This window comes from Chiroxiphia lanceolata, chromosome 2 (genome assembly GCF_009829145.1).
Source record: "Chiroxiphia lanceolata isolate bChiLan1 chromosome 2, bChiLan1.pri, whole genome shotgun sequence".
Classification (NCBI taxonomy): Eukaryota; Metazoa; Chordata; class Aves; order Passeriformes; family Pipridae; genus Chiroxiphia; species Chiroxiphia lanceolata.
This window is the reverse complement of record NC_045638.1, coordinates 91,761,957-91,786,369: the sequence shown is the minus strand read 5'-3', so window position 1 is coordinate 91,786,369 and position 24,413 is coordinate 91,761,957. Positions and strand designations below refer to the sequence as shown.

Genomic DNA, 24,413 nt, shown 5'->3' with positions numbered 1-24,413 from the left:
TTTCCATGTGATGGGACTTGGTCTATGAACTATCCAAGTGTGACTCCTGATAGATTACCCCTAACCTCTTATGAAACGCCTCGTTGGAGGGGTTTAGGCGAGCCACACCAAAGGGAGGGTTCTGGCTGGGTTGGCTGCCTGAACCAAGGGCCACGTCAGGCGGAGAGACACCAGGACCGGGCTCCCCCGAAGCGGCGTCGTCTCAGCGAGGCTGCCCGCCCACCGTGGCCCTGGCCCGGCACCGCCCCCGGGTGGGCCGAGCGCGGCGCTCGCCGGGACGCCCGCCCGCCTCGGACCCCTTCTCCTCCTACTACTTCAGCCATGGCCTCGCTGCTCTGCCTCAGCCTCCTCGCTGCCGCCGCCGCCGCCACGTCGCCGGGCCGGCTGGTGCCGTACGACCTGCTGTACGCGGACGGGGTGCGCGCCTACCTGGCGCGGGACTGGGCGCGGGCGGCCGAGCTGCTGCAGCGCGCCCTGCACAGCTACGCGGGGCTGCGGGCGGCCCGCCGCGCCTGCCGCGCCGCCTGCGCCCGGGAGGAGCCCTTCCCCGCCGGGCCGGGGCGCTGGGAGGCCGCGCTGCTCGGCCCGGTGCTGCAGCGAGCCGGCTGCCTGCAGCGCTGCCTGGGGCGGCGGCTGCTCCCCGCGCCCTCCGCCCACCGCGCCAGCCGCGCCGTGCGCCGCGACTTCGAGCGCAGGGAGCCCTACAACTACCTCCAGGTGGCCTTCTTCAAGGTGGGCACCGGGCCAGGGGGATGGGAGTCGCCACCCCCGGGGGCTGCTGTGAGCCGGGGCAGGGGGCCTGAGGGGGTGGTGGGCAAGGGTGAACTCTTCGCCCTCAGCCTCGAGAAGAGACGACTGAGAGGGGACCTTATCAATGCATTGAAATGGGCTGCCCAGGGAGGTGGTGGAGTCACCGGCCCTGGAGGTATTTAAGAGACTAGATGTAGCACTTAGTGCCATGGTCTAGTAGACAAGGTGGTGTTAGGTCAAAGGTTGGACTTGATGATCTCAGAGGTCTTTTCCCACCTGGTTGATTCTGTGATTCTCTGAATGTGTATAAATATGTAAACGGGATGCTAAGAGGATAGAGCCAGGCTATTCTCAGTGGTGTCAAGCAACAGGATGGGAGGCCACAGGCAGAAACTGATGCTCAGGAAGTTCCACCTGAACATGAGGAAGAACTTCTTTACTGTGAGGTGTGACACACTGGAACAGATTACCCAGAAAGGTTGTGAAGTCTCCCTCGCTGGAGATATTCCAGATGCAGTCCTGTTCCATGTGCTGTAGAACAACTCTGCTTAAACAGCGACGTTGGACCAGATGACCTACTGTGCTCCCTGTGGTTGCTGTGGGCAACCTGACCCATTCTGTGAACCCAGGGAGCAGCTGGGATGAGGGGTGAGTGTGAACAGCAGTGGCCCACAGGAGCATGACAGACGCTGCTGCCTTTTCTCCACAGCTGAAGAAGCTGGATCAGGCCGTCTCTGCCGCTCACACCTTCTTCGTCGCTAATCCCCAGCATCTCCAAATGCGGGAGGACATCGAGAAGTACCAGCGTATGTCAGGGGTGAAGTCAAACAGCTTCCGGGACCTGGAGGCCATGCCACACTGGGTGAGGGCTCAGTGCAGAGCCAGACATTAGCAGCTCTTATTCCATCCTAGGGACCAGTCTGGGACTCTGATCTGTTCCCACACAAAGACCATGCCTTCATACAGGGCCCCCATACATAGAATCATAAAGATCACCTAGTCCAAGCCCCCTGCCATGAGCAGGGTCACCTTCCACTAGACCAGGTTGCTCAAAGCCCCATCCAACCTGCCCTTGAACACTTCCAGGGATAGGGCATCCACAGGTTCTCAGGGCAACCTGCTCCAGTGTCTCACTACAGTCCTCATAACAAGTATTTTATCTCCCATCGAACAAGTAGCTTATCTCCAATCAAAACCCTCTTTCAGTTTAAAACTATAGCCCCTTGTGCTGTCACTGGAGGCCTTGGTCAAAAGACTTGCTCAGACCCCTTTATGTCTGAAAGAATGCAAGAAGGTCTCCCTGGAGCCTTCTCTTCAAGGTGAAGACAAACCACTGCAAGTGTGACACAGAGACTTTTTGGTGACAATTATTTGTCTTAAGTCCGTAAGATTTGCTGTCACTGCGTGGTGGGCTGTGTATGACCAGGCAGGCCCCCATATTTCAGCACCGTCCTGTGAGTGACTCAAAAGTCTCAGGGCATTCTTTGGTGTCACCCACACTGATGAAGGGACCTGGATCTGTCGTTCACAGGAAGCATATGAGGCTGGTGTGCAGCACTACGATGCAGATGAGTACGTGCTGGCCATGGCCAAGCTGGAGGAGTCACTCACAGAGGCCCTGTCAGCACTGGAGGACTGTCGTGCTCTGTGTGAAGGGCCTTGGGAGGATGAGGACGAGGAGGAGGACATGCAACCTGGGCTGTATGAAGCCATTGCAGGTAGTGTTAAAAGCACAGAGGACTGGGTAGGAAGGCTGTGCTCTGCACACTGGACATGTCCCATCTCCCAGCACTCCCGTCTGGAAGAAGTGTGGGCTACTGCCTTTCTTGTTCCTCTCTCTTACAGCCCATTATATTCAGGTTTTGAAGTGCAGGCAGCAGTGTGTCCTTGAAATTGCCACAAAGCCAGGGCGGATCTCTGCCACGGAAGATTTCATACCCTCTCATCTTGATTTACTGCAGTTTGCCTACAATCAAGGTGAGCAGAGCCACAACCCAACAGGTTATGCTGTGGCACTCTTACACTTCCCCTTTGTCTCTGATCCTGGAGGGCAGCATGTCATGGGAAAAAGTGGCACGCTGACCTGAGATCTAGTCCTATCTGCCCACTGACTCTTCCTGAAATCTCTCTTCTCTTGCTCGAGCCTGTGGCCACCTGGGGAGAGGTCCTCTGTGGTCTGCTTCAGTCTCCTTGCGCAGCTTCTGTAATGTGGGGCTGTTCCCATGTCTTTCCTTCAACACACTCCTTTTCAAGTCCTTTCTCCAACTATTTTGTGTGGTTTTATACCTTCCTTTTCAGTACATGGCTCCAGGTCAGGCCCCCACTTCCTATCTAGGACCTACACGTGCATCTCATGTCAGCAGTCGTGTTCCTTCTGAGCCAGCCCTACCTGCCCTTGCTGAACTGATGGCCTGTCATGACACTGGCCATCCTGTCACTGTGTCACTTGCACACATCCCTCAGCCCTTCTCTTGCATACCCCTACTCCTTCCCGCACTGACCCAACTGTCTCTTATCTGCTCTGTCAGACCAAAGAAGCCTCAGACCCCTCATCGTGTCTGTTGCATGATGGAGGTGGGACCATCTCTCTTTCAAATATTTACTTTTTTTCTCTGTCTCTTGTAAACAAGCTCACAATAAGTATTAAAGGTTCATTTTCTGTATTCTCTACCCATCGTTGGGTAGAGGCCCAACTAGGCAGGGATTGATGTGTACCTGGTATAAGGCCAGCTGCCAGATCCTGCTGGCCTATACACATTTGCTGCTCAAGTCTTTCAGAGACATATATTTTTGTTCTCTTCTGTCCCTGCCCAAGTTGGGAACCAGACACTAGCTGCTGAATGTGCTGCTTCCTACTTGCTCTTCTATCCCACGGATGAGCCCATGTTGGAGAAAATGAAACAGTATCGCACAGAACTGGGAGAGGACACAGCTGTTACAGCCAGACAGGTACTTACAACTCCAGGTCTGTACTTCTTGACCCTCTCCTGTCCCGTACCACAGGATTGCAGTCCAGGAGGCGAAAAGGGAAATGTGTTTCACTGCAGATGTGTGCCAATCCCAGGACTGAAGAAACTGGAGCCTGAGTTTACTTATAGTCTGTCACAGTCGGTGTCCCTTCAGGACAAAACTGTGCGCTTTAATAGTGCACAGCAGTGTGTTTGGGCAAGTTTCGGCCTGGGCAGGGATGGCGTTATCTTTAGTAGGGTGGTTGGTTGACAGTTTCTTTTCTTCCTTAGAATATTCAACACTATGTGCAGAGATCTTTGATGGAGAAGAAGTTGATTTATTATTCAGTGGAACATCTAGGAGAAACTTTTAATGATCCTGTAAGTAACAGTATCCTTTTAGTCTTCCTGCCCTGATTTCACCAAGACAGTTGCCAGAATTCACTTGAGTAGGAAATGATCCAGAAAGGATCAGATGCTGAGGAGAAGGACCCCAAAGTCCTTATGAGGTGGATCTTTAAGGCCTTTCCACTGCTCCAGGACTGCAGTTAATTTGAAATTGCTGCTGTAACCATATGCATTGGCTCAATCTGTCTGTCCTGAGAAGTGGTCCAGAACTGTTGGTCTGATATTCACTGGAGAAGTAGGTCAAGGGACTGGCTGTTTGACATGATCCGCTGTGTGAGAAGTTTGTTATGTACTGAACCACTTCCGTGTGTTCCTACAGGATCTTTGGACTCCAGATGAGCTTATTCCTGAAAACCTAAAGGAGAAATACAGGTAAGATTGGACAAGTTGACTAGGACTGAAATACAAGTTTAGGGGATGATCCAAGGAACAGTAGTACCTAGAGAAATGAGCAGAACAGGAACAGGAAGGGTGGGAAATGCTACCACAGAGGAGGGTTAGGCATAGCTCTGTGTACTGACAGCCCTGGTCTCTGTTTTTTCCCTTGCTCCCGAGAGAGGATCAGGAGAAGCAAAAAGAGGAAACTCTGGATATGGAAGAGAGGGAGAAGAGGGGTGAGTAAAAGAGCTTGAAGAAGGCCTTGGATGCAGTCAGCCAGGCTTAGTCAGACTAAGTGCTGTCTTTTCTTCAATCCTCAGACATTTGAATGCTAGCATAGATGCAGACTGACTTGAATGGCTCAGCAAGTCTTCTCACTGTTTCTTTTCTCCCTCTTTGATGCATGTGTAATCTTGCAAAATCTCACTGCGTACGTCTCTGGGATGGGAACTCAAAGAGCACTGTGGCTGGAGATGCTGAGAGCAGCCTGAACACGTGACAAGCCTGTGGACGTGCAGATCCCTGTTCAGGGTGGCAGGAGCGTCTACACCAAACCTGGTTCAACTCCACCAGCGCAACTTCAAACAACATTTTTCTGAAGGGGACAAGGAGGGAGGGTCCGGGAAATGGAAACTGGAAACAGACGATTCGGCTTGGGCAAGTCTTTCTCTGAAAAACAGAAATCTAAATGGTTTGTGGCTGAATGATATAGACTGCAGTGCAGAGTCTTGTGTTCTTGCTGGTCCCCTATTCTTATGTGTGGACACACAGCCTCTTGCAGGCCTCTGTCCTGGAGTCTTTGCTTAAAATGACCGCAAGCGGTTCTCTGCTGTGGCACATGTGAGAGCAGATCCTTCTGAGGGCCTGAGTGCCTTGGCATTCCTGACCATCCAGAGGTCAGAGGGGGTAGAAAAAAAGGCCAAATATCAAAAGACCAAATCACCAACTAATACCCATTGCTTCTCTTTGAGGCTGAAGAAAGATTCACTGGAGAGTATTCTGGAGTAAGATATGTGATCGAAAGGAGGGTTGATGGAGGTGTTTACCTGTTTCTTTTCTCCAGAGCCTCACTCCAGTAGGCTGGACCTGTTCTGCTGCTGCGATCCACAGTGCACTCAACTTTCCCCACCTCCCTGCTGCTCTCCAAGCAAGCCCCAGGTTTCTGCTGGCTCCTGAGCATGCGCTGTAGCCCAGCTTTCCCGCTGATGTTCTGGTTCCCCTGAAGCATGCAAGGGGTGCAAGTGGGCCGGGTCTGCGAGGAATGGACACTTCTAGGGAACTGTCCTGTCTTCTCAGAGAATGTATAGTGCCTCTCCACATCCTTATCCAGGCTGAGGGCTCCTTGTCCAAAGCTTGCTCATACCTGTCTGTACTTGCTTCTCAACAGGCCCTTTGCCTTTTGAGGGTATTGCTGTCACGATGGATTCCCACCAGATGAATGGAACCCAGAGGGTTGTGTTTGACAGAGTGCTGACGGAGTCTGAGTGTAAGGACCTTCTCCGATTGACAAAGGTGAGGCCAGAGTCCTGTAAGAGGTCCTGTATGCATCCTCCTTAGCAGGCAGGGTGGTAGGATTTCCATGGAGGAGAGATGGCAGCCTAATGCATGTCACCTCTATCCTTCTATTCCAGGCAGCAGGAGAGGCAGGAGATGGCTACAGGGCAAGACGGTCACCTCACACCCCACATGAGAGATTTGAAGGGTTAACTGTTTTGAAGGCCATGCAGGTAAAGTGGCTCTGTGAGTCTGCCACCTTCCTGATTGTCCAGAAGGAGTGTTCACCACCTGAGCATTTTCCTCTGTGAATTGCACTCTGTATGGTGTCATGGGTGTATTTTCTCCCTCACAACACATGAGGTCTCCTCTGACCTGATTCCTCCATGATCCTCCTTTAGGCATGTTGTACATGTGCTTTCTCTCCTGTGAGGCATGGTTTCAGGAATGCTACTTGTCCCTCTGTGGTAAACTTACAGACATGCTTACCTTAGAATTGGAGAATAAATTAAGGTAGAAGGAGCCGCTGGAGGTCTGTAATCTGACCCCCTGCTTGCAGCATGTCTAATTCCAAAGCTAGATGAGATTCCTCAAGACTTTGCATAGGCAAGTCCAGAACATTTCCAAGGGTGGAGATTCCCTAGCCTCTCTGGGCACCTTTTTTGGTGCTGTACCACTCCTGTGAGGATGAAATTTTTCTTTATATGCAGCCAAAATTTCCCTTGCTGCAGCTTTTGTCTGTTGCCTCTTGTCTTCTCAGTGTGTGTCTGTCGTTGGGTATCTGTCGGTAGGTCTTGGTCTGTGGAGGAAGAAAGACACACGACACACAATAGGGTGATGAGACAGAGAGATGTCTGCCTGCCCAGCATAACAGGCAGCTTTTATTGAGATCGCTCCCTTCAACTTTCTCACGCATACAATATAAACATATTCTTGCAAAAACATTTAGGCATGCAGCACCTGCACTCAGCCAAACAGCTTTAACCTTGTACTCTTTATAACTCAAGGCTGTGTCCATGGGAACTGTCTAATTAGCTTTACCGCTCTCATGGAAAACGGCCCAACACTTTGTAATATTCCAAACCCTTCAAGCTTCAATTGTGGGGCTACGACTTCACCCCACATGTGTCTCTGAGAAGAGTCTGTCTCCATCTTCTGTTACGTGACAGGAGAGTGTAGTTAGATCTTCCTTTGGCCTTCTCTAGGCTGAAGAATTCCAGATCTTTCAGCCTCTTTCTCTAAGTCATGTGCTCTAACATTCCTGTCATCTAAAGACACTTCACTGAAGACTCATTCCAGTCTACTTGTATCCTGTGTGTAGTGAGAGACCCAAAATGATGACGCATTCCAGATGTGGCTTCACGTGACAAAGGAAAAAACTGCTGTAGTGTATAGCTCTACTCCTGGCTTATATTTAAATGAGAAAACATGTTCTTTTCTTACCTGAGTGACCACAGGGCTTTACAGGGGCCTCTTCTTCTGTACTGTGTACGTGTATCATTCTTAGAGTGTCTTTGTAAGTATTCTAACAGACTTGTTATTCACTTGTAGCTGGCCCAAAATGGGGACGTGGACTGGAGAGACGCGAAATTGCTTCTGCAGGCTAGTGAGAAATCTCGGAAAATCATAGAGTCCTATTTTACCCCTGGAAAGAAACTCCATTTTTCGTTCACACACCTTGTGTGTCGCACGGCAGTAGATGGTAAAGAATCTTTCATCCTGTTAGTCCCTGTCTCCTGGAGAGTCTCCTCAGTTCCAGCCACGTGCTCTCAGGAGACTGTCTTCTGTTTACTCTCACTGTGACCCTTCTTCTCTGACTTATTCTTTCTTGAAACTGAAAACTCCCGTATTCATTTTTGTAACTTTTCAGGGCAACAGGAAGGTCGCATGGATCTTAGTCATCCTGTCCATGCTGATAATTGTCTCTTGGATCCTGAGGGGCAAGAGTGCTGGAAAGAACCACCTGCCTATATATACAGGGACTACAGGTAAGAGGACCTGCATTAGATCATGTAGAGATCAGAGCATCTCCCTGGCCCTATCAGAGGATGAGCTTAGCTTATAGAAACCAGGTGATGGGTTGTTGGCTCAAAGCCATCCAGGACTGTAGCATCAGGCAGAAGGCTGCATCAGTGCCTTCAGAACAAGGTGTGAGGCACCTTCCCTAGGCTGGGAAGAAGACCTGCCCTTTTTCCCTCCTTACTTCTCAGAGCCAGCTTTAACAGAGATCAGAATGGGGGTAGGAGGCTGCATGGACTACAACCATGATATCAAATTGTTGTCTTGTGGAGCTACCACTGCCAACCCTTTTGATAGTCTGTTTCTTCTAGTCAAGTTCCATCTTTTACAGTCTTCTGTGCATTACTGGAGAGGGATAATCAAGCTCCTCAGAATTCCTTTGTTTGAGCAGTCAGTGTACCTTGGTGACTATTCTCTGTTCACCCTGTCTCAAGATTCACTGCCAATACTTTGTGTTGGGTTTTTCCATTCCGCGTGAGAGTTTATGCTTTTTCCAGCCTGTGGCAGGTTTTGTTACTCTTATGTGCAAGAACGTGAAATACATTTTAATGATGATACCAGTTGTTGCACACTGCAGCCAGATGAGGTCAGTTCACTACAGCTGATTCCCTGCTACTCACCATCCCTGAGCATCCAGAAATCTTGTCTTTTCTTTGAGTGGTAGCTGTATGCAGAGCAGAAATCTCTAAGCAGCCTATGGCAAGACTGTGGAACTTGAAGGGAATTCCAGTATCATTGAGTTGTTTCCCTTCTGATACAGGTGCTGACTTGATATAATCAGATTGTAAAGTTACCAGGCTTTGTCATGTAATTGGTTAGGTCTCTGTCCTTCCTGGGAGAAAGCCATCCTGTCACTTCATTCCTCCCTGAATTCTCTGACTTCCACTTGAATGTATGGTAAAATACCTTCCTGGAATCTATGCCGCTGAGCTATTTTCAGGAGTATCCCTGTCCTCTTGCAGTTTGAGCTGTGACTAACCAAGGGCTTGTGAGCTCACAAGGGCTGAGCTCTTCTGGTATCTTTTTGAATTAAGTCCCTGTGTTCCAAACTTCCTGGGCCTCTTCTGTGTATTTGTGCTGTAGTCATTAATGATACTGTTGAACAGGATTGGACCCAGGGCCCAAGAGTCCTAGTGATGCTCCTTCAGGTGAACACTGCTCCTTTTAGTGCCAGCAGTGCACTGGTCACTGTGTGCTATTCACATGCTCTTCTTCACCTTCTCTGTCTTCATCAGGAATTTCTCTAGTGGCACCATTCTGAATACTTTTACCAGAGTCCAGACTGCTGAGATTGAGCATGTAGTCTTTCCCTGGAAAATCAACTGTTTTGTCAAATACTGTGTGGCTAGCCCAATCTGTTTTTAGTACCCCTGTGTTACATTTTAAGACCATTTTCCATTTACCTCTTGTGCTCCAATTACCCTTCTCCTCAGAAGTAGAGTCTAAAGCCCTGCAGACTATTGAGGTCAGGATAACAGGCCTGTTTAGGCTTCAACCGTTATCCTTACCTTCCTGTCCCTTTGTACATCTAAGAGCTCTCCTTGCTTTTCTCTGCTCATGTTCCCCCCTGGCTTCTCAGCCTTATTAAAACTCTATGGCAGAAGAGCTGTAACTTCCTGGGTTTCAGGGTTGGTAATCCTCTCACTGCCCTTATATCCTTAACATTGCTTCAGCAGCCACAGTGTTGATTTCTATTTCTTTACCCCAGTCCCATTAATTAAGAGCCTCTGTTGTTCCTCTGAAGTTTTCTATCAGCTTCATTGAATACCAAGAGGAACTCACACAGTTTGTGGTCCATTCTTTCACCTAGTTGACTGTAATCTCACCTGTGCTGCACAGTGACCTCACTACTTCTCTTTTTGTATAACTTTAGTAAATAAATTTGTTTTAATTTTCTTTTTTCTATGCACCAAGCCTCTTTTTGATCATTCTTATGTTACCTTGAAATGCCTTCGCTGTTAAGACATGGCTTTCTTTGCTGATCAGTCTCTTCTTCCAGACACTGGATTATTCCCAACCCTAAAACATAAACAACCCTATGCCAGGTCAGAACCAGGGCCTGTCAAACCCTGAGCATTGTTACAGATGCCTCTGCACACTGCAGAGGATTAAGAAAAAACAAAACAAAATGGGACAAGTGCATAGAGCTAATTCCCTGGCCCACTCTCCCAGCCTCCCTTGCAGCTCAGAGACTCCCCTGAGCTAGGCACTGCTGTATTTAACACCCTCAAATGGATTCTCCTGGTAACTGGTCTATTCACTTTTTGAATGTGTGGTATCCACAGCCTCCTGTGACAAGGAGCGTGGGGAAGCACCTGGGAGGAATAAGCTTCTCAGCTCATATGTACTCTTCTTTTTTGTCCACAGTGGCATTCTCTACCTCAATGATGACTTCCAAGGTGGGGGGCTTTTCTTCACTGAAGTGGACGCTGTGACTGTCACAGTAAGTCTGGGACTGGCCAAAAGAAGGAGAGAGGACTGAGGGTGAGACTCAGTCTGGGTGGGAGGAAACTATTTGGTTATTGAATCCCACCATTCCAAAAACAGTCCAGTGCTGATGCTGTGGCAGATTCAAATACGGACAGCTAAAGGCAAATTGAGGCAAATCTCAGACGGAGGAGAGGTTAACTCTTTCCTTGCTGAGATTTTCCAGGCTCTTCCAGTCTGTGGGTGTCTGTGACCTTTGTTGTCCCTTTGATTCTCTCTTCCCCTCTCCAAGGTCTACCTTGCTCATAAGACTGGCCGTGGATGCTTAGCATGTTCACAGAGGCAGTGCCACCTCTGTAGAAAGACTCTGTGCTTCAGAGCAGGGGACTGATGGCTTCATGGTCTTTTCTCTCTCTTGGCAGGCGGAGGTGCATCCTAAGTGCGGGAGGCTGGTGGCCTTCAGCTCTGGCAAGGAGAACCCCCACGGCGTGTGGGCAGTGAGCCGCGGAAGGCGCTGTGCCATTGCTCTCTGGTACACACACTCCCGGGAGCACGCGGAGCAGGTGAAGGACCATACTGAAGAAACAAATACAAGTACCTCCAAGTGAGATCAAATCCTGCTGAAGAATAGCTTTTGGGCTTTCCCTTGGGACAGGGCCTAGTGCAGCAGCTGGGGGTTGGTTGCCCTCTGAGAAGGTGTGTGGTGGAGGGGCCAGCCTGTGATGGGTCCTGCAGGAGAGAATGGGCTCTGGGGTGGTTGGATGGATGTGGCAAAGACATGATGTGCCTTGTGAGCCCCTGCGAGCAGAGCCGAGACCCCAGCAGGACGGGGCTCACATCTTCTCTGTCTATATGGCTGCAGGAACGGGTGAAGGCGGAGGAGCTGATGGAGCAGAAGGCTGTGGAGCAGGACCGGCTTGATGGAGAAAAACATCAGGGGACTGATCGCAGCAGCAGATCTTCCTCAGAGCCTCCTGTTCCCAACGGTGGAACCAAGCCTGCAAATCGGAGACAGAAGCCTGGCTCAGACAGCAAGCAGCACCCCAAGGTGCTGCGGGCCAGAGATGAGTTCTGAGTACACAGGGCCCTGAGGGCAGGACTGGCACACACCATGGCCTGGCAGGTCATGGTAGGACCGGGACCATCGAGGCCTGGAGCAGTGTAGTAGCATGCTAGAGCTGTAGTGATGGGAAGGGATGCAGCTTTCTTCTCTGTGGTGTCCCAGCTGCTGAAAAATGGGAGAAGGGCAGAGTGTGGAAGTCAGTGGCACCTGGAACTTTCTTCACTGCCTCACCAATTTGTGTCACTCAGAAGTAAGAAGATAAGGTCTTCTCACTCCACTCCTCTCAGTGCCAACTTTTTGGTCATCCAGGGCTAAATCTGAAAAGGGGAGGAGGAGCCTGGAGTCTTTCAGGAAGGGCTGTCTCACATTTAGGAATTCAAAACTGAAGCCTTTGACTTTCCTAGGCACCTGCAGATTCCAGAACCTCTCCACTGGTCTGAGACAGGGAAGGTGAGGGACTGTGAATATATGGAATAAAAGTGAAATGCTGGACACAGATGTTGGTGGGAGCTGGAGTCTGTACACCACGAGGGAGACGCGTACACTTGTTGCTGATGGAAATTTAATTAACAAATAATGGAAGGGGGTTGAGTGCTCGGTGAAAGAAATCAGTGTTTGCCTAGATGAGAGAAAGTGAGTTCAGCCATGACTAGCATGGAAAGGGTGAGGAGTGCCTTTAAGAAAAAGCAGTATATGCTCACGTTTCCCTGCAGCAAAGCCTCTCTTTTTTTTGTTTGTTTGTTTTCTCTCTCCATGCACTAAATTGTCCCTGAAAGCAGAAGAGAGATTTTGTTTATCATTTTCCACCCTGATAGAAAGACAATCTGCTGTCACTGCCTGGGAGATTAGTGTCCCGAGATGGGATTATTTTGTAGCCAAATAGGAATTGAATGGGGTGGATATGGAGTATCAAAAAGAGCAGTGACCCTTTTCCTGGGAAGCATTAGAGCCAGAGATCAATCTGTGGTCATGACATACTCAGGCCTTGATGAGTTGTGCATGGAGACCTCAGCTACAGTTCAAGTGGAAGAAATCTGTAAGGCCAGGTCAGTGGTGTAAGAGATGGGTGAGTGATCCCCTCATCACCGTTGGCACAGGGCCCCTGCTCTGTGGAAAGGGAAGTCTCCCCTCAGTCTGAATCCTGACACTTCCTTAACATGCAAGCTTGGGAAACCTGCACTGGCAACTCTTTTTGCTTCCCATCCTCCCCAGGGTCACAGGAAAAAGACAGTTTGATGTGTGCATTTCAAATTCCTTCTCACTGGCAAGGGGTCCATCACATCCTTGTATTCACATGTCCATCCTGATGATTTATGTGGGGATGCTGAGTGGTTCCTTCCTGGTGAGGACATGTTGGAGAATGAGGGGCCAGTGTCCACATCTCTGGCTTGCTTTGCCCAAAGGTGGCTTGGGTGATTAGACTGATGGCCTCCTGACGTCAGATGAGATCCGTTAAAAGGTATTTATCTCGGGCTTGGGCCAAAGCCGCGGGAGAGATTAAAAGAGATTGAGGCCAAGATAATCCCCTTGCAGCATCCCACTAAAGTGGCTGCCAAAAGGCATGCCACCAAATCTTTTGCCACCCTGGACCCCTGTGCCCAGTTCTAGTTTCCCCATCCAGAGCCCCATTTGCTGCCCAGAGAGGGTGTGACGGCCCTGCCATTGGTTTTCCCTTATCAGGGCCTCTGTGGGTGGCATCATTTCTCTTTCCGCCCTGCCCAGGACATGCGTAGCATGCTGTCCCCAGGAAAATGGGAATTCCTGTGCACTGTGAGGTACAGCAAGCCCTGCCCCAGTGGCTGATAATCCAAGCCTGTTCTGGCTAATCTTCACTTTATTAGTTTGTTGCTGATATAAACGGAGTCAAATCCGCCTGTGATGGTTTCTTTCCCTTCAGGAACAGTGTGCTACTCTCTCTTTTCACCCCTCCCCATCCACCTGCTTTGCATTACGTCCCAATCCGATTTCCCCAAGTCTCTGGTGTCTGATTTAATTTGCCTGACGCTGCTCCTGGAATCAGCCCTCCCCCAACCCCTCCCGTCCACAGCCTTCCAGCTCCCCATGGGGAGATCAGTCCTGGGAGAGGCTGAGGAGCAGAGAGGGAGCAAGGGACTCACTGGGTGGACAAATAGGACTGACTGGAGAAGGCAAAGGGACAAGGGGCTTCTGGCCAGCGAGGAGCTGTTCTCACCAGGGAGGCAGCTGTGAGGGTGCCATCCAGAAGGGACTACAACCCACCTCACTCTACAGATCCCGGTAAGTACCCTGCCCTGTTGTGATGCCTGAGGTCACCTTGGTGAATCACGCATTTGGGAGCCTGAGTTTCTTGGTGTGATTCTGTGGAGTATTTGTACAAGAGCTGATTCCATCAGAGGATGCAGAAGGTTGAGATAATGGAGGGGAGGGACTTGGGGTTAGCACTGAGATGTCTTTACAGTGGTGAGGGGCTTTACACAGGGATGGGGTTGCTTGTTCTCCTTTTGGCAGGTAAATCTCACCAGTTTTCAGATGAGCAGGAGGGTAACACCTCTGCTGAGGGACCTGGCACTCACTACCTGTATACAGTCCTCACTCCTGTTGTGCCCCGAGCACACCTCTTCGCAGCTGACTGCTTTACTGGATAGAGAAGGAGCCCTCAAAAAGCAAGGAGCAGATCAGGGTAATTTTACCCTGACCTTTGATCTCCATCACAGGAGAGAGGGATCATCTCTGTATCCGGCTCTGCAAGGAGCCCAGGGTCACCAGGGCGAGTCTGCGAAGCTAGTCAGGGATTACAGAGACCCAGGGATGCTGCCTGTTAATAACGAGTCCTCCTTCCTGCACCTTTCCCTTTTCCATTCACAGCCCTCTCCCAACATTCCACAGAGGGACCACTCCCTCCCCCGCGTGGGGGAAGCTACCCAGAGGATAGATAACTTGCACCCTGATCCTCACAAGGGAGTGATGCAGGTGACTTAGTGGGACAGTCCCTAGGGTGCAGGCTGGGCCCCTTCCATGGCATAGTGCAAAGGATATAGCCACTGCCCTAAAAAGACAGGATATGGGAGCAAAAGGCAGACGACAGGTGATTTCAGATTCCCCTGTGCCTCACACCACAGTAGAGGCATTTGGTCTGCTACGAGCAGACACCCAAGGGCTCAGGATGGGTTTGTTTGCCCACAGACAGGAATGCTACATCAGGTGCCTCCAGCAAATTTGTTGGAAAAGGCAGGAGTGGAAAGAACTGTCGTGTTGGAGAGCAGAAGAAATGAAATGTGGTTTCAAAAGCCAAGAGCTGTGAACTGGATGAGCGCAGCTGAGGCAGAGTTCAGAACGGGGCTGGCATGAACTGACTGAGCCCAGGCTCTGTTTGGCTGTGCTGTGCTCTCTGGTCATGCTTGTAGGGGGCATAACTCTGGACCAGTGCTGGTGCCAAGGTCCACCTGTCAATAGCTGTGCTGATGGTGGTGAATTGCTTTTTCCAAAGGTACCTAAGGACTTGGTTTCCTCTACTGCTTAGCATTCACCTGAAAGAGCCCTTACTTTCCAGAAAGGACTGAGTGTGAAGCATTTAGAAGCCTTTCCCATTAAAACCAGCCTGGACAGCTGCCATGAGCAACCATGAGCTGATCTTTGGATGCACAAGAAATGTGCATTCCTGAGGTCCTGCTGGTCAAGGCAGGAACATGCCTTGGCCAAACTCCAAACTCTGTTCTCCTTTCCTCTGTTCTTCTCCCATTTGATTCCCCCCATTTCCTGTTCTAAATTTATGTGACCATGATGAGCTGCTCTTTTGCACACCTGCTGTAGTCCTCCTGGGAGGCAGCTGCACTACGCTGGGGACTGGGTAACTCACTCTCCACAAATTGCCCTGGGATGTGATGGATGGAGGGGACAGGCAAAGATGGAGCTATTATTATCACTCATCTGAGGCTCCTTGTCCTTCTGAGGCTGAGAACAATTCCCAGCTTCATTTAGAGTGTTCCCTCAAAGGGATTTAAAGGTTCGGACAGAGTCCTGAGCTGCACCTTCTCTATATTTAGACCTTTTTATCTGTCCTCGACATCCTGCCCCTGCCGTTTGATCTGCCTACTGGCTCTGAAAGCCCCTCATCTTGTTGTGCAGCTTTACAGAGAAGGCTGTGAACTGGCACTCCTGTGCTAGTGCCAGAGTTGAGAAACACTCAGGCAACGGAAGAGAGCAATAAAAGAGCAGAAGCAATACAAGGATGACTGGGATCCAATGGGTAACAAGGAGGACATGTGCAGTCAGCTTCACCTGAGGCAGAAATTGGAAGGAAGGCAGAACAAGGTTCTCATCCCCATGCGGGTCTGCGTAGGCAAAACCAGAAGTCTACAAAGACAGATCAGGGCAGCTGGATGGACAATGATCTCAGCCAAAGGCATGTGAAATAACAGCCTGAAGAGCTTGGGAACCAAGCAGAGGAGGCTGGAAGGGGAGAAGTGGAGGGAAGAGGTGACCCAGAAGGAAAAGGCAATCCAACGCTTAGCGTTAATGGAGGGGAGTTAGAATCAGTCCCAAGGAACACTGAGAAAGGTCAGGATTTGGGCCACAGCGGTCTCTGGGGTGGGCCTGCTGGTCCCTGCAGGGTGGCTGGAAGTTCAGGTGTGCCACTTGGTGTCAGTAGGCAGTGACCACAGCTGGACACAGTCTCACAGCCTTTCTGTACACTGAAACTGAGGGACAAACACCACAGGATAAGGAGGATGTGCAACCTCCAACTGAAAGCCGAAAGGCCTTCCCTAGCATCTTCCCCCTCTGTCAGTTAGCTGAGAGAAGGGTGGAGTATCCATTCCCTTCCCAAAGGAGAACTGCGTGCATGTGGGCTTTCATGGCCAGTCACTCAATGAGGTGCAGCTGTGCATCCTTACTGGGAGGACACTCCTCATCACTGCTCTGAGAGAAGAAAAAAAATGTAAAGGGCGAAGCTCAAGTGCTGATCTGTTTCCATCCTTCAGTATAGATAAGGCTGGCAGCCCCAGGCCACTGCTGTGGCATGTGCCTTTGACAATGCAGTCCCAAATTCCTCTCCTGCTCCCTCACTGTCTGCTGGGACCAGCAGACCAGGCCAGAACCCATGTGCAGTGCATGGGCAGGGAGCAGGGTAGAATCAGCAGTGCTGTAGCTCTGTCCAGCCTTGCAGGCAGCAGGCACAAGACTCTCTCTGCAAAGTGTAGCCTGAAATAAACTCCTTATGGGATAAGCTCATGTCTCCCAGGAGGTCCAGGAAACTTGTATCTCCTTGTCTTTCCTACTCAACACCATGCCACAAGAATGATTGACCAAGCAGAAACTCACTGTGCATGGAGGATCAAAGGAAAGCTGTGGAGACATTCAGGGCAAAGAATTTGTGAGGGGAAACTCAAAGAGCTCAATGAAGCAGCAAGCAAAGGTGGGACTTGGGATCTATCTGAATGTGCTTGCCCACAGCAAGAGGGCAGACTGGCATGGATGGACCCAAAGCTTCACGGGCTGGAAGAAATGAGGCCTTCAGGCAACAGGCCAGAGAGGGATGGAGGTGGTGTGACCCACAGGGACTAGGAGAAATTCTGCAGATGCTGCTGGAACATTTCTTGGCCTAGGGGCAAAACACTGGTTCTAATGAAAACAACACCTGGAGCACATCTGGACACACACCTATCCAGGAGAAATGTCGAAGCAATTAAAGACCAGGTCTGTCTACAGAAGTGGGAGATGGTAGAATCACTGGTGAAGAAAGAGAGAACAAAAGAGAGATGCTGTATAGTGATACAGTGCACCTGCATCTTGAATATGGATTACAGTTCTGGTTCACTGCTCTCCCTGCAAAAACATATCATCTATGCTCTGTAAACAACTGAAAAGAGCTCCGAGAACAACAGAGGTAATAGGATATAACAGCTTACATGGGAGGAATGACTAAGTTTGCTCTGCAGTTTGGATAATAGGTGAATGAAGACAGATATGACAAAAATCTATAAAATACCAAGTGATGCAGAGGTGAATAGAGACCATTCATTTGCTAATTCTTCCAACTCAAAATACAGGTACCTCCAAGTGGAATTAGTGACACTGGGGAGTAATGGAAGCAGGAACTTCTTTGCACATTCTGCCACCAAGCTGTGGAAGTCATCATGATGGGGTACTGAGGATGCTAAACTTTAACATGGGCACAAAAACTGTGTGGACAAATGCATAGAAGAAAAGTCCATGAAGGACTTCCATACAGTAATGCTGCTCTAGCTTTGCATGTCAGTGAAAAGCTGGGGCTGAGCAAGTAGGAGAAATACCACTCTCAGCTTATAGTTATCCTTAGATCCTTCCCTAGGCATCCACTTTTTTTTTTTTTAATGGAAAACTAAAAGGGAATCTTGAAAGAGCATCTCAACAGCCCCCAAATTTTCTCAGTAGTCAAAGACTTAGTGGGTCTTGATGCTTTACCTAGGACAAACAACAGGAAATAGCCACTGGGCTCCCCCCAACAAATTTTCTCCTGGAGCTGCAATGGACAGCTTGGCCATGAACAGGGAAAACCTGATGAAGAGGACCTGGACTTGGTAGGGCTTGGAATGGAGAGGTTAAAAATGAGAGGACAAGTGTGACCAGAACCGCAGTAAGAGGCTCTGGAGTTCTTCAGCTTCACAATGTGTATGTGTAAGCAGGATACAAGACCAACTGAACCTTTGATCAGGCCCAGTACGATCTTTCCAAATGCTAAGAGCTTTGACTGGATACAAGATAACACTACCAAGCATTCAGCCAAGAAACGCGCTAAGACTTTATGTTTACCTTTGCATGACTGATCAGTCATATTAGTGCCCTTTCTACCTCACACTTCTCTCCTTTGATTTGTCTCCCCAGAATCAAGGCTGCCCCACGTGAAGGAGCCACCCCTAGGTCAGAAAGATGGGGGAAATGGAACAGATGAAGCAGGAGGCTGAGCAGCTGAAGAAGCAGATTGCGGTAATGCTGGCAACAGTCGTGAAACTGCTGAGAGAGTGTCTATCCCCCCACCACACAAACAAACTTTCCTTCTCAGCCACTAGTTGGAGTTGAGCTTTCTCCATCTACACACTTGGAACCCTATGCAGTTCTCCACAGCCCTTTAAGTGCTAATGGAGATCTTCACAGCATGGTCAGGGGGAAGAGTGGGAGGGGAAGGGAAAGAAGAGGGGACAAGAGTCCAAAGAGTGTAGTGAATCCCTGGGGTCACCTCTGTCTCCAAGGCAGCTGATGTTCTGTCAGTGGGAGGATCCAGAAAGGGTGCAGCACAGGGAACTGGATGCTGACCAGCTTTTGTCTCACCTTCCTGTTCTTGTCTCTTCTCCAGGATGCCCGGAAAGCCTGTGCAGACACAACACTGGCTCAGGTAAGGGGCAAGGCTGGCTGGGCAGGTGACTGTATGGGAGTCAGCTAGCACCACTCTGAGGGGGTCTCTCTCCAGCTGGGAAGCAGAGTTAGAAGGCAGAGATACAGATAGCAGTAAAGCTTCTGCCAGTCGAAGACTGATTTTCTGTCCCACCACTCTTTTCTCAGATTGTTTCTGGAGTGGAGGTTGTTGGCCGCATCCAGATGCGGACCCGAAGGACCCTGCGGGGGCACCTGGCCAAGATCTACGCCTTGCACTGGTCCACAGACTCCAAGTGAGAGCAATGCTGCTGATCTGCTGGATGCAGGGCAGCACAGGGGCGTGATGGGCAGGAAGGCTCTGATGGGAAGAGAGCTACTAACATGATCTTGTTCCTTTCTCACAGACTTATGGTCAGTGCCTCACAAGATGGGAAACTGATTGTGTGGGACACATACACAACTAACAAGGTAGGAGTCACGTAGCTGCAGCAAATGGGGATGCTGGAGTGGGTCCCCTCACAGCTGTTGCCCTTTCCCTGCTCCCTCTGCTGTCAAGAGTCCTGACACAGTTTCTTGTCCTCCCAGGTTCACGCCATCCCTTTGCGTTCTTCCTGGGTCATGACCTGTGCCTATGCTCCCTCAGGGAATTTTGTGGCCTGTGGGGGTCTTGACAATGTGTGCTCCATCTACAGCCTCAAGTCTCGTGAAGGCAACGTCAAAGTGAGCAGGGAGCTCTCAGCCCATACAGGTGTGTGCACCACCTGCCTGCAACCTGGGCAACCCCTGCTTCCAAACTTCACCCTTCTAGCCCTGTACCTTTTCTCATATTTGCTTGTTCCTGCTTCCCAGGATACCTCTCCTGCTGCCGATTTCTTGATGACAACAGTATTGTGACGAGCTCTGGAGACACCACGTGGTGAGTGCTGTCTTTTGTGTCCTAGTGACGTGACCTCTGGCTCTTAGAGGCAGAGGACACATCAGCAAGTGCAGTCTTTTGACTCTGCAGCAGTCCATTAAGGAAGAATTGCTCCTACATAGGGAGGCCACACAGAACACCTTAAGAAGCCTGATCCATTCTTCCTCCCTTGGCAGAACAGGTCCTTCTTTTCCCAGTTGATGCCAGGTCAAGATGCTGGTCAACTGGTGAAGCAGTAGGGACCATGTTGTCAGCTCTCACAAAGCACAGTGTCAGCTATCCAAGGACAGAAAACATTTTAAATTTATGTGAAGCCCACCAACGTGCTTCACTTCTCAATTCTTGCCCACCATGCAAGGGACACCATCAGACAGCGCCTGGAGCCTTTTGTTCCTGGTTCTCAGTTCTCGCTGTGTTGTGATTCTGAGCAATGCCGAGCCTTTATTCACCCCACCCATCCCAACACCTGCTTTGGAAGAACCTCTTGACCAAAGATGAGTCAGGATGTGGCATTTCCATCAGAGATCACTGTTACCTCCTCTCAGTATTCCCTTCAACTGTTGCAGTTACGGGAATATGGTCAAACCTCACAACCTCCATCCTTAGTTTAACTCTGCTTTGGCAAAGGTGTCACCAGCAACAGCTGTGAAGGTATCTCTTGTATACAGCTGACTCCAGGGATGCTATCACCTGTTTTTCCATGCTGTAGCCGTGGCTTCCCTCCTCCTTTTGCTTGCGAGTGGGACAGCCCTTTGGCCCAGCTGTAGATCTGTTCTACACTGTTTGCCTGGGTTGACTCTGAGAAGTTCTCTCCTCTCCCCCCTCACAGTGCGCTCTGGGACATTGAGACAGGGCAGCAGAAGACTGTGTTCTTGGGACACACCGGAGACTGTATGAGCTTGGCTGTCTCCCCAGACTTCAAACTCTTTATCTCTGGGGCTTGTGATGCTACTGCCAAACTCTGGGATGTGCGGGAGGGCTCCTGCCGTCAGACCTTTGGAGGACATGAGTCTGATATCAACGCCATCTCTGTACGTATGCTGTCTGCACAGGGGTAGGGAAGCATGGAAAATGGAGGGTGGACCAGTTCTGAAACAGAGTCTTGGGACAAGGCTGAAAAAAAGCTGTCACAGTTGTGTGAGTAACAAGGGTCTCAGGACACCCTGGCCCAAACATCCATCCTGAAGCAGGGAGGGCCTGTGTTCACTGAAGTTTGAAGGCTGGCTCTTCCCAGGTACCAAAGCACCTAGGTCTTAGACAGCCAGCACACCATGGTCTGTGGAGCTCAGCACCCTAACACAGGTGCTGGTGCAGCTTTGCTCATAGCAGCTGTTGGGAACTGTGTTTCAGGCATGCTCCAGCATCCCTGGCACAAGACACATGTGAGGCAGTGGGAATACCTAATTCAGCTGAGGGTCTTAGTCAGCTCCAGATAGAAGAGGTAGGAACTTGGGATCACAGGGAGATCTTCTGAAGATTAAATTTTCACAAGAGGCAGCACAGACATCTGGGAGAAAGTATGCCCTCAGAGTCAAGGATTCAAACCAGAGCCCTAGAGACAGCAAGGGCAAGAAACATGCCAGACTAATCCTTGTGGCTAAGCAACAAATCTGCCAGCTTTCTGCAGTCTGCTGCTTGAACCACCCTCCACTGCCTTCAATTACAACTTTTCTCATCTGTCCCACTGCTACCTTACCAGCCACATGGTTTTCTGCCATACCTGCTCCTTAGAAGCCCTTTCTTTGCTTCTCAGACTAAGGCCACAGAAAGGGAGTATGTATGAGAAGGTTGGGGTATGAGGATCAGATAGAGGAAGGCTCTCATAGCTCTGAATCATGCTAGACCCCAGCTGAGGGATAATGGGTAGACATTTGTCAAGCCCCAAACTCACAGCTGGAGCTAAAGTAATCCTTCCTCAAGGACTGAGGTGTCTTGCAACAGCTCTAGCCCTTAGGTCACTGGTTTTCTTGAGGTGGAAGGGGTTTATTAGGTCTTAGGAGAAGCATCAATCTCCCCCTTCAGCAGACTCAACTTTTATGATCCAGTACCTTGTCCCACTGGGTTTTCTTACTTCCGTGGCTTCCTGGAGGTTAGCAGGGAGTTGAAGAGTTGAGGAAATCTGTCAGGATCTGAGGAAAACCTCACTAAAATCTGGTATGTGCCCTCCCCAGTTCTTCCCTAATGGTGAAGCCATCTGCACCGGCTCAGATGATGCCACCTGCCGTCTGTTTGACCTCCGGGCGGACCAGGAGCTCATAGTGTACTCTCACGAGAGCATCATCTGTGGAATCACATCAGTCGCCCTTTCCCGCAGTGGGCGTCTCTTGCTTGCTGGGTACGATGACTTCAACTGCAACATCTGGGACTCCCTGAAAGCAGAGCGTGTGGGTGAGTGGCTCTTTCATTCCCTGCAAGGCCTTGTGTCCCTACCAAGGCAAGGAAAAGGCATTTGTTTTTTCTGAAGGGAACACATCCTATACTGAGCGAAACCCAACAAGGCTTCCTTGCACTTAAGGAGCACACCATAATTAGTACAACTCTCAGTTGTGCAGAACTATGGTTTCTCATGTTAAGGAAGTCAAGGCTTTAAGGAACATCGTCTCAAGGGGGAAAGAAGGTTACTATTAGCTAATACCGCTCACAACCACCAGCAGACTTTTCTATTTTCTCCTAGCCTCTGCTGTTTGCCAGTTCCAGGTACTCACAGTGCCACTCGATGGCCAGGCACCAAGCTGAGAGTGGGCTAGGGCTTCCATCCAACATGTTTGGATATTTTCTGATGCTCATACATAGAATACACACCATTTTTCTTTCAAATGTGGCCCCTACCCTCAGAAAATTCATGAAACACAGCCCACTGACATCACTGCCATTTCTCAGCCGTACCAAGGACACCCTCCTTAGTCCTACATCACTCCAGGGTGAAAGCAGTTATATGAGGATTCAGCTGGCCGTACCTGCCCAAGGACACTGCTCTTCGGCCAGTCCCATGGGTGGTGGTTGTAGGCCATGCACAAAAGTTCTTCTGTGTGTTTGCTCTTATTAGACACATACCAGTTTTAACACATTGTACAGGAACAGGGTGACACACAGGGGTGTAAGTACACAGCCCATGATGCATGTCCTCCGCATGGTCAACCCTGTCATCTCTCACAAGCCCCACTTCCTTCCCTGACCTTTCCTTTCTCCCCCACAGGAATACTTTCTGGCCACGATAACAGAGTGAGCTGCCTGGGCGTGACAGCAGACGGCATGGCTGTTGCCACTGGCTCCTGGGACAGCTTCCTCAAGATTTGGAACTGAGGATGGCAGCAGAAAGGGGAAGAGCAGTGGAAGCAAGGCCCACAGCCCAAGCCCATGCAAGCAGCATCGTCAGATGAGCACAACAGAAACGCCTACTTACCACTCCCGCTTGTCTCTAGGCACAGGTCACTTGTAGGAGTCTCCCAGAGGGAAAGGGAAAGCAGAGGTCAGGGAGGAGAAGCAGGGGGAGTTGGGGAACAGCACACACGCTGGCCCTTCTCTCCACCTTTAAATAGCCCCAGCAGTTTCCAGCCTTGTGCAGGCTTGAAGAGTTGCAAAACACTGTTCTTTATGTCTCAGGACTTTTCAGTACAATTCAGACAACCTGCATCTTCCTTCAAACACCTCTACCCACACTGACACACATCCTCCTCCTTCAGAGGATCCCTCATCCAACACCTGCCCCCAACTAAGATCTCTCCCTGATTTAACTCTACCTAGCTTCTCTGTGCAGCTGTCCTATATCCCTGCAGACAGCCACGGAGGTGTACTGGGTTTGAGATTTTTATCATACCACCTCAAACAAAAAGCTAATGTAAATTTGGCTCATTTCCATTGGGGAAGACTTAGCTCAAGTCTTATCTATGCATAAACATGAGAAAGGTAGTCTTCAGACCTTCCAAAATACTAGAGAATATATTTATTCTTTTCTTAGATCAAGTCTTATCTATGCATAAATGGCAGAAAGGTAGCCCTCAGACCTGCCAGCATATCAGGGAATATTGTATTTGTTATTTATTGTCTGCTTCTTGCTGTACCTTCCCCTTTTGCCTCACTCCTGCATTGTGTGGTGACACTGTCTAACCAGTAGCCATTGGCCCCTGTTTCCAAGTTTGTTTAGATCTTCATAGCCCAGGCAAATAAAGAAAACTCACATAAGCACTGCAGGCTGTGTTCTTTCCAGCACTGCAATGAGCTACAGCAAACACAACTCCTCTCCTATGAATATTGCCTGCTGACCCCATCCAGACACCTCCTCCACAGATCTTGCTCCAGCTCACAATCCCTCAGAGGAGGGTGTTCCTCACCTATGAGGCTGGAATTAGGATAGAGAGCTGAAAATGCACCCTTGCAAACCTTGGAGATTTAAGCTCAGTTACAGGACACAGACATTTTATTCAGTCCCTATTCCACTTGTTGGCTCATAACAACATCCTGGGGTCCCAAGGCTGCGTTAGGGAGAGATGATGGTCAGCAAGGTTTAGTGACTTATCAACAGAAGGTCAGTATTAGCACACAATACTGTGCTATTTTAGATCTCACCTTCATGCCAGACCCTTGCAATAGTCTACAGTCCTTTGTATACAATAGTTTTAGGCCAGTGTAGGCACTTTAACTTCAGAAGCAACCCCAGATGTACAGTCTCCTGCACGGAGCT

The 24,413-nt window shown here is 49.9% G+C and overlaps 2 protein-coding genes across 3 annotated transcripts; both read left to right on the top strand.

The window, feature by feature from the left end:
* Positions 1-291: 291 nt before the first annotated feature.
* P3H3 (prolyl 3-hydroxylase 3) lies at positions 292-11,985 on the top strand. Its single transcript, XM_032680770.1, has 15 exons — positions 292-732; positions 1,460-1,612; positions 2,282-2,468; positions 2,596-2,727; positions 3,566-3,699; positions 3,990-4,079; positions 4,426-4,478; positions 4,662-4,720; positions 5,872-5,996; positions 6,116-6,211; positions 7,530-7,680; positions 7,849-7,966; positions 10,365-10,440; positions 10,847-10,987; positions 11,287-11,985. Exons 1-15 carry the CDS (start codon positions 322-324, stop codon positions 11,497-11,499), a joined length of 2,139 nt encoding a protein of 712 aa, XP_032536661.1. The 5' UTR covers positions 292-321; the 3' UTR covers positions 11,500-11,985.
* Positions 11,986-13,517: 1,532 nt separating this feature from the next.
* GNB3 (G protein subunit beta 3) lies at positions 13,518-23,606 on the top strand. 2 transcript variants are annotated; one of them, XM_032679224.1, is made up of 10 exons: positions 13,518-13,743; positions 18,328-18,429; positions 18,797-18,835; positions 19,003-19,109; positions 19,221-19,284; positions 19,402-19,564; positions 19,666-19,732; positions 20,562-20,763; positions 21,904-22,120; positions 22,929-23,606. In XM_032679224.1, exons 2-10 carry the CDS (start codon positions 18,373-18,375, stop codon positions 23,033-23,035), a joined length of 1,023 nt encoding a protein of 340 aa, XP_032535115.1. In that variant the 5' UTR covers positions 13,518-13,743; positions 18,328-18,372; the 3' UTR covers positions 23,036-23,606. The 2 variants fall into 2 exon arrangements, with proteins under 2 accessions (XP_032535115.1, XP_032535116.1); XM_032679225.1 differs by lacking the exon at positions 13,518-13,743 and having other exon boundaries at positions 18,263-18,429.
* Positions 23,607-24,413: the final 807 nt, after the last annotated feature.